Genomic DNA, 12,293 nt, shown 5'->3' with positions numbered 1-12,293 from the left:
GGCAAAACTCTATTAGTCTTTGCCCTGCTTGATTCCGTATTCCAAGGCCAAATTTGCCTGTTACTCCAGGTGTTTCTTGACTTCCTACTTTTGCATTCCAGTCCCCTATAATGAAAAGGACATCTTTTTTGGGTGTTAGTTCTAAAAGGTCTTGTAGGTCTTCATAGAACCGTTCAACTTCAGCTTCTTCAGCATTACTAGTTGGGGCATAGACTTGGATTACTGTGATATTGAATGGTTTGCCTTGGAAACGAACAGATCATTCTGTAGTTTTTGAGATTGCATCCAAGTACTGCATTTCGGACTCTTTTGTTGACCACTCTGGCTACTCCATTTCTTCTGAGGGATTCCTGCCTGCAGTAGTAGATCTAATGGGCATCTGAGTTAAATTCACCCATTCCAGTCCATTTTAGTTCGCTGATTCCTAGAATGTCGACGTTCACTCTTGCCATCTCTTCTTTGACCACTTCCAATTTGCCTTGATTCATGGACCTGACATTCCAGGTTCCTATGCAATATTGCTCTTTACAGCATCGGACCTTGCTTCTATCACCAGTCACATCCACAACTGGGTATTATTTTAGCTTTGGCTCCTTCCCTTCATTCTTTCTGCAGTTATTTCTCCACTGATCTCCAGTAGCATATCGGGCACCTACTGACCTGGGGAGTTCCTCTTTCAGTATCCTATCATTTTGCCTTTTCATACTGTTCATGGGGTTCCCAAGGCAAGAATACTGAAGTGGTTTGCCATTCCCTTCTCCAGTGGACCACATTCTGTCAGACCTTTCCACCATGACCTGCCTGTCTTGGGTGGCCCCACGGGCATGGCTTAGTTTCATTGAGTTAGACAAGGCTGTGGTCCTAGTGTGATTAGATTGACTAGTTTTCTGTGATTATGGTTTCAGTGTGTCTGCCCTCTGATGCCCTCTTGCAACACCTACCGTCTTACTTGGGTTTCTCTTACCTTGGATGTGGGGTATCTCTTCATGGCTGCTCCAGCAAAGCACAGCCACTGCTCCTTACCTTGGACGAGGGGTATCTCCTCACTGCTGCCCCTCATGACCTTGAACGTGGAATAGCTCCTCGAGGCTCTCCTGTGCCCATGCAGCCACTGCTCCTTGGATGTGGGGTTGCTCCTCCCGGCTGCTGCCCCTGGCCTTGGAAAGTAATGCTCAAAATTCTCCAGATGTTCAAGCTGGTTCTTTAGAAAAGGCAGAGGAACCAGAGATCAAATTGCCAACATCCGCTGGATCATGGAAAAAGCAAGAGAGTTCCAGAAAAACATCTATTTCTGCTTTATTGACTATGCCAAAGCCTTTGACTGTGTGGATCACAATAAACTGTGGAAAATTCTGAAAGAGATGGGAATACCAGACCACCTGACCTGCCTCTTGAGAAACCTATATGCAGGTCAGGAAGCAACAGTTAGAACTGGACATGGAACAACAGACTGGTTCCAAATAGGAAACGGAGTACGTCAAGGCTGTGTATTGTCACCCTGCTTATTTAACTTCTATGCAGAGTACATCATGAGAAATGCTGGGCTGGAAGAAGCACAAGCGGGAATCAAGATTGCTGGGAGAAATATCAATAACCTCAGATATGCAGATGACACCACCCTTATGGCAGAAGGTGAAGAGGAACTTAAAAGCCTCTTGATGAAAGTGAAAGAGGAGAGTGCAAAAGTTGGCTTAAAGCTCAACATTCAGATAATGAAGATCATGGCATCTGGTCCCATCACTTCATGGGAAATAGATGGGGAAACAGTGGAAACCGTGTCAGGCTTTATTTTTTTGGGCTCCAAAATCACTGCAGATGGTGACTGCAGCCATGAAATTAAAAGATGCTTACTCCTTTGAAGAAAAGTTATGACCAACCTAGACAGCATATTGAAAAACAGAGACATTACTTTGCCAACAAAGGTCCGTTTAGTCAAGGCTATTGTTTTTCCAGTGGTCATGTATGGATGTGAGAGTTGGGCTGTGAAGAAAACTGAGTGCTGAAGAATTGGTGCTTTTGAACTGTGGTGTTGAAGAAGACTCTTGAGAGTCCCTTGGACTGCAAGGAGATCCAACCAGTCTATTCTGAAGATCAGCTCTGAGATTTCTTTGGAAGGAATGATGCGAAAGCTGAAACTCCAGTACTTTGGCCACCTCATGTGAAGAGTTGACTCATTGGAAAAGACTCTGATGCTGGGAGGGATTGGGGGCAGGAGGAGAAGGGGATGACAGAGGATGAGATGGGTGGATGGCATCACTGACTCGATGGATGTGAGTGTGAGTGAACTCTGGGAGTTGGTGATGGACAGGGAGGCCTGGCGTGCTGCGATTCATGGGGTCGCAAAGAGTCGGACACGACTGAGCGACTGAACTGAGTCCTTGGAATGGTGAAATCTATCCAGGCCCCTTTTTGAAACAAACCTAGACCCTAAGAAACTGAACTGGTGGATGATGGTGATCTTTAGGAAGTAACTTGGAATTTCTGCCCTGTGGGTACATGGTAAGATTGAACTTCTTGGTCTGTTAGTGGTTGGTTGGGAACATGTGACTAGTTCTGGTCAGTGAACTGTGAACCAAAGTAGCAAGTGTCTTTTCTGGGCTCAGAGGATTTAATTGCTGGTATGATGGCACCCCATTCCAATACTCTTGCCTGAAAAATCCAGTGGATGGAGGAGCCTGGTGGGCTGCAGTCCGTGGGGTTGCCAAGAGTCGGACACGAGTGAGCGACTTCACTTTCACTTTTCACTTTCATGCATTGAATAAGGAAATGGCAGCCCACTCCAGTGTTCTTGCCTGGAGAATCCCAGGGACGGGGGAGCCTGGTGGGCTGCCATCTATGGGGTTGCACAGAGTCGGACATGACTGAAGTGACTTAGCAGCAGCATGAGATCCCATAGAACTTTCATTTCTTTCAGTGTGGTAAGGAGAAACTTTCAACATGGCTGTTCCATTAGCTTGATGCTTTGAGTAACTATGATGAGCAGAGCTTAACTCCCAATGAATATATAGCATGAAAGAGAAATAGTCTTTGTCTTATTTCAGAGTTTTGAGATTTAAGGATTTGTTGTTAATGCATCACACCTTGCTTGTAATGACTGATGCACTAGAGGGATGTTTGTTTGCTCCTTCATTGCATTTTTAAATAATCTTCTGAAGTCTCACTTCCCTTCCTTTCTTCCCCTGTTCTGTTCATATTTAAAGCCACAGAATTTCAAAGTTAAAAGAGAGCATAGAATTTACTCAGTTTTAGTCCCAGTTGTAAATTGGACCTACCCATTGCAATTTTTTTCTTTCTCCCTCTAAAAAAGTTAAAACAGTCACAACTCCTTACTCTTCAACTCCCCCACACAAAAAGCATCAAGAAGCCCCCTGTGCCTCTCTCTCTCTCTCTCTCTCTATATATATATATATATATATATATTTTTTTTTTAATACACGTGTTCTTAAGTGGAGTTAATTCCCTAAGTGCCTTTCATGTTGAGATTGTTTTTCTTTTTGTGAGAATACACCTGCAGAACAGTAGCATTGAAAGGGGAGGTGGAAATTGTACCATGCCTACTTGAGGCCAATTATTTTGCTTGAAATGGGTCTTTTCTCTGTCAACAGTGGTGAATCAGTGATTCACACCTCTGCCATCTAAGGATGAGAGCAAATAGCAGCCACTCTAAGTTCCCTTAGATGTCTTTGTAGCTTGATGAAAATTTTGTGGGAAAGTCTGCAACAGTGAGTTAGAAACTGTTATAACACTTAAGGTGCTATTATATTTTGTAACTGCCTAAGAAGTTTGTAATTAATGGGAAATGTTTACATGGTGACATATGTGGGAACCTTCAAGTTGTGAACTTTCAAAGACACAAATGTGCATTTGTGTGTCCAATTATGTAAGTTAGTTCAGGTGTCTGGTGTACATTGGCATGTGTGCATCTTCTACAAGTGGTTGTGCTTTTGTGTACTTTACTGTACAAAGTACCGAGTACAGTACCATTACTTCAAGCTCAGGATATCTGGAAGCAAGCATAAAAGCAGTGGTGATATAACTGGTTCTACTGTGCTTTTCAAGGTACTGTACCATAAGATTAAATTTTTTTCTTATTTTTTGTGTTTATTTTTTTATGTATTATTTGTGTGAAAAGTATAGTAAACCTATTATAGTATGGTACTATATAGCCAATTGTGTTGCTGGGTTCCTAAGCTAACTTGGTTGGATTTACAAACAAATTGAACTTACCAATGCACTCTGGTAATGGAATTCATTTGTACCTAGTGGACTTACTGTATTTAGAATAGCAGCGAGGGGTGAAGTAGAAAGAACACTGGTGAGAAATCAGGGTTCGTTAGTATTCTGTGCAGAGTAGAACAGTCATCCTTGTTTTGCCTAACACGTGAGGCTGTGGTGAGGATTAGGTTAGATAATAATTGTGGAAGTGCTTTGTAAGTACTACAGAACTCAGTTATATAAATCTTTAAAGTGTGCATCTGGCTTTTCTTGCTCATCATGGTATTCCCAGCCACTGCATGGTCTTCTCTATGTCTGCATTGGACTCTGTGCTATTACTTTTTTGTCCCAAACCAATGTAAGTGCAGGGCTTAGCTCCTTCTCTATTCCACAAAATGTCTAGCTCCACTCAGTATTTGTGTGTGTGTGTGTGTGTGTGTGTGTGTGTGTGTGTGTTTAATAGCTTTACTAACTAGCTGAAGAATCACAAGGAGAGATTGCATGGCCTCCTACCCAACATTCTGCTATCCTGCTTGTTTTTTTCTTCTTTTTGTTCTTATTTTCTTTCCTTCCATCCTCTTTTAAAAAACCTGAACCTTTCTCTCTTCTGAAGAATTTCGTTTTGCTCCAAACTCAAGTCTCTCTTTTTTGCCCCCAGGCACTTGTAAGAATATTTTTTTCAAGCAAATGTTGTCCCCATTCTTATTTAGATACCTTAATACCTAAGTTAACATACTTTTTACTGTAGATATTCATACAATTTTATGTTATTTTATTAGACACACAAATATATTAAAACTATTTTTGAATCTTCTTTGACAACTTGCATTTCATCAACTTCTTAGTTCTCTTGTGGATCAGCCCCATTCTTGGTGTGTATGTAGAGAGGGGATAAAATTGATTAACATGTATTTTACCTTGGATATAAGATGGACATTGGAAAATGAAGAAATAATAAATGATTTTTTTGTTGATTCATCATCCTTCAAATCATCATTTAGCACAGGCTGCAGAGTCAGACAGTTCTGGCAGTAAAACCCAGATGGGCTTGCTTATAACCCACATAACTTGGAAAAGCCTTTTTGCCACCATGTCTCAATTTCCTGGTATATAAAATAGGCTTTGAGGATTAAATATGATGAACTTAAATTGAATTCTTCATAATATTTAGAACATAATAAATGACTGATATATGACTTTTTAGTATTTTCTCCAGTTTCTTTAGGTTGCTAAACTTGAAATCGTTTCACAATAAGAGAAATTAAGATCCTATAGAATCAATTACTTTCTACTGGCTAGTAGCCCAAAGTATAGGAATGTCTAACAATTAAAGCTCTGTTTAATAGTTATAACTAAAATTCCTCTCCCAGAATATATGACAGATATAGATGGATATCTGGGTGTGAAAACACAAGTTTTAGGTGTATACTTCTCACCCACAAGATAAAGCAGCCAGTCTGAATTGCAGTTTGTTTGAACTGATAGAGGAAGCAATACCAGCTGGTATTCAGGAGACATGACTATTCATGTGGCCCTGGATGGTGACCTGAGTTCTTTTGAATCTCTGTTTTCATATCTGAGAGCATTCTCTTTAGTCTCTTCCATCCTTAAAATGACCCAGTGACTTGCAGTGATCCTTTGGTTCCAAAATATGATTCCTATTACTGCTTTACCCTGAGGAGTGCCAAAGAAGCCTTTTCTGTGTATTTTCTGGAAGTTGGGTTTGGTAGCTTCTTGGCACAAAATTGTCATCTTTGCTGTTAGTGCTCCTGCTGCTGCTGCTAAGTCGTGTCAGTCATGTCTGACTCTATGCCACCCCATAGATGGCAGCCCAACAGGCTCCTCTGTCCCTGGAACTCTCCAGGCAAGAATACTGGAGTGGGTTGCCATTTCCTTATTCAATGCATGAAAGTGAAAAGTGAAAGTGAAGTCACTCAGTCGTGTCCGACTCTTAGCGACCCGAGGGACAATATAGCCTACCAGGCTCCTCTGTCCATGGGATTCTCCAGGCAAGAGAACTGGAATGGGGTGCCATGCTGTTAGTGCTAGTGAACTACAAAAGACATTCTATTTAACCATTATTAAAAAATTGACAGTTAACAAATTATGATAAAACCATAGAATATTATACTTACTGGGAATTAGTGATCATCTGACCCCTTTTCTATGCTCAGTTGAGAAAACTCAGTCTCAGAAAACTGAGGTGACTTCTTTAGGAGTTACAGAAATAACCTAATAAAAGGCAGGAGTGTAAACACTATTGCAAAATTGAAACAAAGTGGTTTGGTAATACAGAGGGGGAGGAGATATATTTTGGCTGGAGGGACTGGGGAAAGCATTTGACCTGGCACTGTATGAAGGATGGGATCTTACTAGAGTATTGGGAAGGCAAGAGTAGATAGCGTGAAGAAAGGGCAGCTAGTGAGGCAGTGTTGAGAACGTTGGAGGGAAGATGTGATGGCATCACAGTGGGAGGAGTGCTGGGAAGGCAAGTGACAGCCGGTGTGGAGAATTTTGAATAATAAATGATGGAGAGCCACTGAAGTTTTCTGAGGAAAGGAGTAAGGTGTCAGCAGGAAAGGAGAACTCCATAGCATCTCCTTGTTGGTACTCTCACAAACACCTTTGAGTCTGGGCTTTTAGGGACTGGAAGTTTTGGGGCAAGGGGAAGGGACACTAATATCTCAGAATTGGTTGTGGAAGAAACTGATGACTAACTAGGTAAATTAATCTAAAAATGCTGATTCAACTAAGTAAAGAATATAAAGATAATATTATGAACCTATGGTAACCATGAGAATGTGTTTTATAGATATTTCACAATAGGGAGTGTGATTAACCAAGGGCGTTAGCTGCAGTACTTGAGATGCTGCACTCATGCTCAGGCCACTTTTCCCATGAGCTGCTTTCAGTCGGTGATGACATAGCACAGAGACTGAAACATTTCATTCACGGGAGAGTCAGGGCTTCTCTGATGGCTTGGCGTGTCCCCAGTGGCTCTGCCAATTCCTCTTTAGACTGCACAACAGTCTATGATGTTTCCATCCACCCATCTTCCCTCTCTCCTTCATTCAGGGTCAGACTTGCATTGCTGTTCAGTGACTCAGCCTTTTCTTGCACAGCTCTCTCTCTTTCCTCTCATGCAGTCATTTTCCTTAATAAAACCCTTGCATATTTAATCTCATTCTAGCACCTAAACTGAATTAAGTAGAATCTAATCTCAGGATTAGAGATTAGAATCTTAAAATCAATCTTAAAGGAAATCAACCCTGAGTATTCGTTGGAAGGACTGATGCTGAAGCTGAAGCTCCAATACTTTGGCCACCTGATGCGAACAGCTGACCCATTGGAAAAGACCCTGATGCTGGGAAAGATTGAAGGTAGAAGGAGAAGTGGGCAATGGAGGATGAGATGGCTGGAAGGCATCAACGATGCAATGGACATGAACTTGGGCAAACTTTGGGAGATGGTGAGGGACAGGGAAGCCTGGCATGCTGCAGTCCATGGGGTCTTGAAGAGTTGGACATGACTTGGCAACTGAACAACAATCTCAGGAGCCTTTGTTTTAGCCTCATTGATCCATGATCTGGTCATAAGGCAGACTGGACCAGAAAGTGAGGTATGTTGTGCGTAAACATATTCTCCCTCTTGGGAAATAGCCAAAAGCTCTGTACAAGGCGTTGCAGGTCAGCAGCAACATCTTCCAGGATGAAAGACCAGTTATGATGAAGAATCTTCTTTAGCCATCCTCATTATAATGTGACTGCTGGATTATAATTCAATTAAGCTTTGAAAATCTTTAATTTTGTTACATATGATGGTCCAATAGTTTTATTTTTCAAATATCTTTATTTTTCTGCAAATATGACACATTTGGCTTTGAGGGTGGAAATTCAAGGACCAATCATCTGGAGAAGAATAGTTAAAATCAGAAGTTAGTAAAAGGGAACCATCACAGGGAGAGATTTTGCAAGAAGATGGTAGCTAGCTAACATCCTTCTCAGGAGAACAAACATTCTACAGCAAGAAATTGTAAGACTGAACCTAAGGAGGAATTTGGGCCTTAGGACTGGAAAAATTCATGGAATAATCTCTGAAAGCAGTGTTTTTTTGAGAAGCCTCAAACCAATGTTTCCAAGATTTAATGTGCACAAGAATCCTCCAGAGAATTTATCAAGACTGTAGATTGCAGTGGAGATTCTAATCCAGCAGGTCTGAATTACAGTTACATTTTATTCAGGAATCTGCACTTCTAAAAACTCTCTGAGATATTCTGATGCAGAAAATGTCTGTGGGTCATAGTTTGGAACAAACTATCTTAGATGGTTTGTTTATCTAGGATACTTTCATGTTTCAGGATGTATGGAGGCAAAGGAACAGACTTGAATGAGTCTTCCTTAATCAATCTCAGGCTCTGGATATGAACTATTTATGTTTAAAAAATATACCAGAATACTTGGAATGATTTCAAGTGATCATCTTCTTTCTAAACATTTTCAAGAATGTAAATTGAATAACAATTTTGTCTTAATGGCATTATTCCCCGCCACCCCACTGATTCAGCATCGACCTGACAATTGATTCTCAATCTTCCACTATAGAAATAGAATAATAACCATAGTCATTTCACTGGGTAGTGGTAATGATGAGTGAGTTATGAAAAAACAATTAGGGCAAAGCTTTGCACATTACAAAGCAGGGGCTGGCAAGCTTTCTGTATTTACAAACTTTCTGTAAATATTTTAGGCTTTGTGAGCCATACTGTTTTTGTTAGCAACTACTCAATGCTGTCATTTCAGCTTCAAAGCAGCCACAGACAATCAGTGAAACAGAAAGGCTGTGTTCCGGTGAAACTTCATTTACAGATCTAAGTACTGGGCTGGTTTTGACCTACAGGCAGTAGTTTGCCTACTCTTGCTATAAAGCCTTGATAAATTCTATTCTATTATTATTACTAATATAATGGCTTGTAAATGATTTTTAATAATTAGCAAGGTATCTGGTTTTTAATTGATAACTAAGTATATATACCATATACACTTTTTCAAAGGAATCTGCTTATAGGAGCAATGAAAAAAAAAAACCACCACCTGTATTTAAAGGCTGGTATCATTTCAATAGCCTTTAAAGAGTTTCCACTGACAGGATTGCCATCACATTGTTCTGGGCACTTGAGAAAGAAATCTAGGCCAAGTGAAGAGTGATGACCCCAAAGGCTTTGGAGGAATAAAAGGAGAAATTTGTCTAAATCTTGAATCTCTGACCTTTCTGCTATCTTTGAAGGTCTTCTTCTGGGCTTGTGGCATGGTTTAATCTCCCAAAGCACAATTTGTAGAAATAACGGCTGTGATGAATGTTGTATAACCAGATGTTTATCTATTATGTTGCTCAATATCTATTGACATTGAATTGCTTGTGACATTTTTAAAGTTCAGTTCTAAGCAAATATCTGTCTCTCCTAACAAGCTGGTATGCTTGCTTTTATCAGATGACAAAGATTACATACTGTTTTGCTTTTTGCCTTGGTTATTTGTTGGTTAGAGCTAAATAGAAGGCCCAGTCATTAAAATACTTTTCATCTACTTGGGAAATATACTTTTTTTCCCTTAACACTTGTTTTTTGAAAATGTAAATGATTATCTTTAACGTTATTATATAAGCATTTCAGACAAATTTTAGACCTAGCTAAAATATAACCCAAATATTATAAATAAAATTAATCAGATCTTATTTGTGAGAAGAGTATTGTTTTCTACATAAAGGACCCACAAAAGTAATACATATGTGATTATAAATAGAACTTTAGTATTTTGTTAATAGTAGAGGTTTTTGTAAATAAGTATTATGGGGCAAGGTTATGATATTCAGTTCTGGAGTCAGGCAAACCTGAGTTCCAATTCCAGCTCCATCACAAGATGGATGGCCCTGGGCATGTTACCTAACTTGAGTCTCAGTTTCGTAGCCTGTAAAATGGGTACAAGAGCTGCACCCATCTCACACAATTGTCATGAGAATTAAATGAAATAATACACACAATGTGCACATTGGTATATGATAAGTAGTCTCTCTCTCAATATATATATGGTAAATACATATTATATGTATAGTAATATTGTAAATACATCTATCTGTCTATTATGGTATGTTTATTTTTAATTTTACAGCAGTGTCTCTATCAGAATATAGTGAAGTGAAAGTGTTAGTCACTCACTTATGTCCAATTCTTTGTGACTCCATGGACTGTAGCCCGCCAGGCTCCTCTGTCCATGGAATTCTCCAGGCAAGAAAACTGGGGTGGGTAGCCATTCCCTTCAGAAGATCTTCCTACCCAGGGATCAAACCCAGGTCTCCCGCATTGCAGGCAAATTCTTTACTGCCTGAGCCACCAGGGAAGCCCTTCAAAAATATAAGACAAATATAAGAAAAGTGGCTGTTTGCTCAGCTTTTAATGTGAGGCCCTAAAAACCTGTCCGAATGTTTGTTTTCTAAGTCTATCCTCTCTTTTTTTTTTTCCCAGTATTTTTGAGTGATTCTCCATGAAGCAAATGGAGCCTGACTTAACATTTGAGAACTTTGTGACCAAATAAAGTTTGGCTAAGAGGATTATCAAGAACAACATGCAGAAATTTAAATATTTACCCATAGTTTAAATTTTCCAATAATTTAAACCATGGGTGCTTTTCATTCTGTGTAATTCTACTATTTTTCCATATGGCTCTCCTTTATTCAGGCTTGGCAGCACTATTCAGCCAGTGTTACTATATTGATTTTTTTTTTTTTTTTTTGGAGAGTCTGGTGAGTTTGAGGGAAGGATGGATGGCAAAGAAATTTCATGACACAATTTTGGTTTTATACATTTTATACCTAATTCTTCTAACTCTTTCTCTCTCTGTGTTCTTTCCAACTCTAAAATTTAGACTTTAGATTTAATATTTTTTCTTTTAGTTTTTTTTTTTTCTTTAAGAGGTACTGACTGCTCTTAAAACTTAAAGGATTATGCTGATAGATTAAAATCACTGAAGTTGGGGGAAAAAGGCCACCACAACAGCAAGAAGCCCCAGGATTTTCAGTAGGAAGGAAACTGGGAAAGTTGATGAGGTTTTGATAGCCCGTGTCTTTAAAGGCTTCAGTATCCTTCGTTTCTGGGTGAAGATGGCATTCCTGGCTCCATTCCACTGCCCAGGCCCAACCAGGCGATACTGATAGGGGTTGCACGGCCCAAAGTAGAGTTTCACAGCCAGTTTAGGATCTTTTAGCAAGAGAGAAAGGATGTCTGGCTTCACACCTATCTCTACAGCGAGCTCGTCCAAGTATTCGATGTGATTGGTCTGCAGTATCTGGCTATTGCTCTCTCCAAACCTTAATGTAGAAAAAAAGACAGAGTCACAAAATATTCTGTTATATAAGAACATTAGGTATTCAATAGCTGCTGAAAGAATAGAGAGAGGAATGAATGAATAAATGAGTTTTGAATGACTCTGGTGGCAAGTGTTAGTATATTTCATCAGGAGACCCACATCTCAAATTGAGAGTAGGATATAAAATAAATAAGTCTGAATTCATAGAAGTTCTAGGAATGTGATGGGGTTTATAACCATTATTATTATTTGGTATTTAGCAAGCAGCTACAAATCTTCTGGCAAGTAAAACTAGTCAGGATTGTTGCAAAGATTCACCAGATTACAGATGAAAGTGTAGCTCGGTGTCTTGCACAGAAGAGATGCTTAATATTTTCTTGTTAAATTATTAAAATATCTGGCACTCTGGTTGGCATATAATAGATGAATTAGAACTTGAAAGTGAGATAATCCTTACATGTGATGTAAGGCCCCCGAGTAAACCTTCCAATATACTTAATCACTTATGGAATTTTGTGGATTCCTTATGGAATGGATTCTTAATGGATCCTTAAGATCACTTATGGATTCTACTGTGTCACAAAGTATAAATCCTCGACTTTCATTCCATATCAACTCCTTTCTAATTTGCTTTGATGGGAATTCCCCCAGCTAACTTTCCAGAGATACTCAGGCTACTATCACCACCACAGAGTGTGAGAAGATATAGAATCTAACACA

The 12,293-nt window shown here is 39.6% G+C and overlaps 1 protein-coding gene across 2 annotated transcripts in view; it reads right to left on the bottom strand.

The window, feature by feature from the left end:
- Window positions 1–10,755: 10,755 nt before the first annotated feature.
- FMO2 (flavin containing dimethylaniline monoxygenase 2) overlaps window positions 10,756–12,293 on the bottom strand; it is a 64,876-nt gene continuing 63,338 nt past the window's right edge. For both annotated transcript variants that reach the window (XM_055582217.1, XM_055582218.1), the window contains one exon: window positions 10,756–11,574. In XM_055582217.1, the coding sequence (XP_055438192.1) occupies window positions 11,229–11,574 (346 nt within the window). In that variant the 3' untranslated portion in view covers window positions 10,756–11,228. The remainder of the gene's footprint in view (window positions 11,575–12,293) is intronic.

Source organism: Bubalus kerabau, chromosome 5 (genome assembly GCF_029407905.1).
Source record: "Bubalus kerabau isolate K-KA32 ecotype Philippines breed swamp buffalo chromosome 5, PCC_UOA_SB_1v2, whole genome shotgun sequence".
Classification (NCBI taxonomy): Eukaryota; Metazoa; Chordata; class Mammalia; order Artiodactyla; family Bovidae; genus Bubalus; species Bubalus kerabau.
This window is presented reverse-complemented; position numbering and strand designations above follow the sequence as displayed.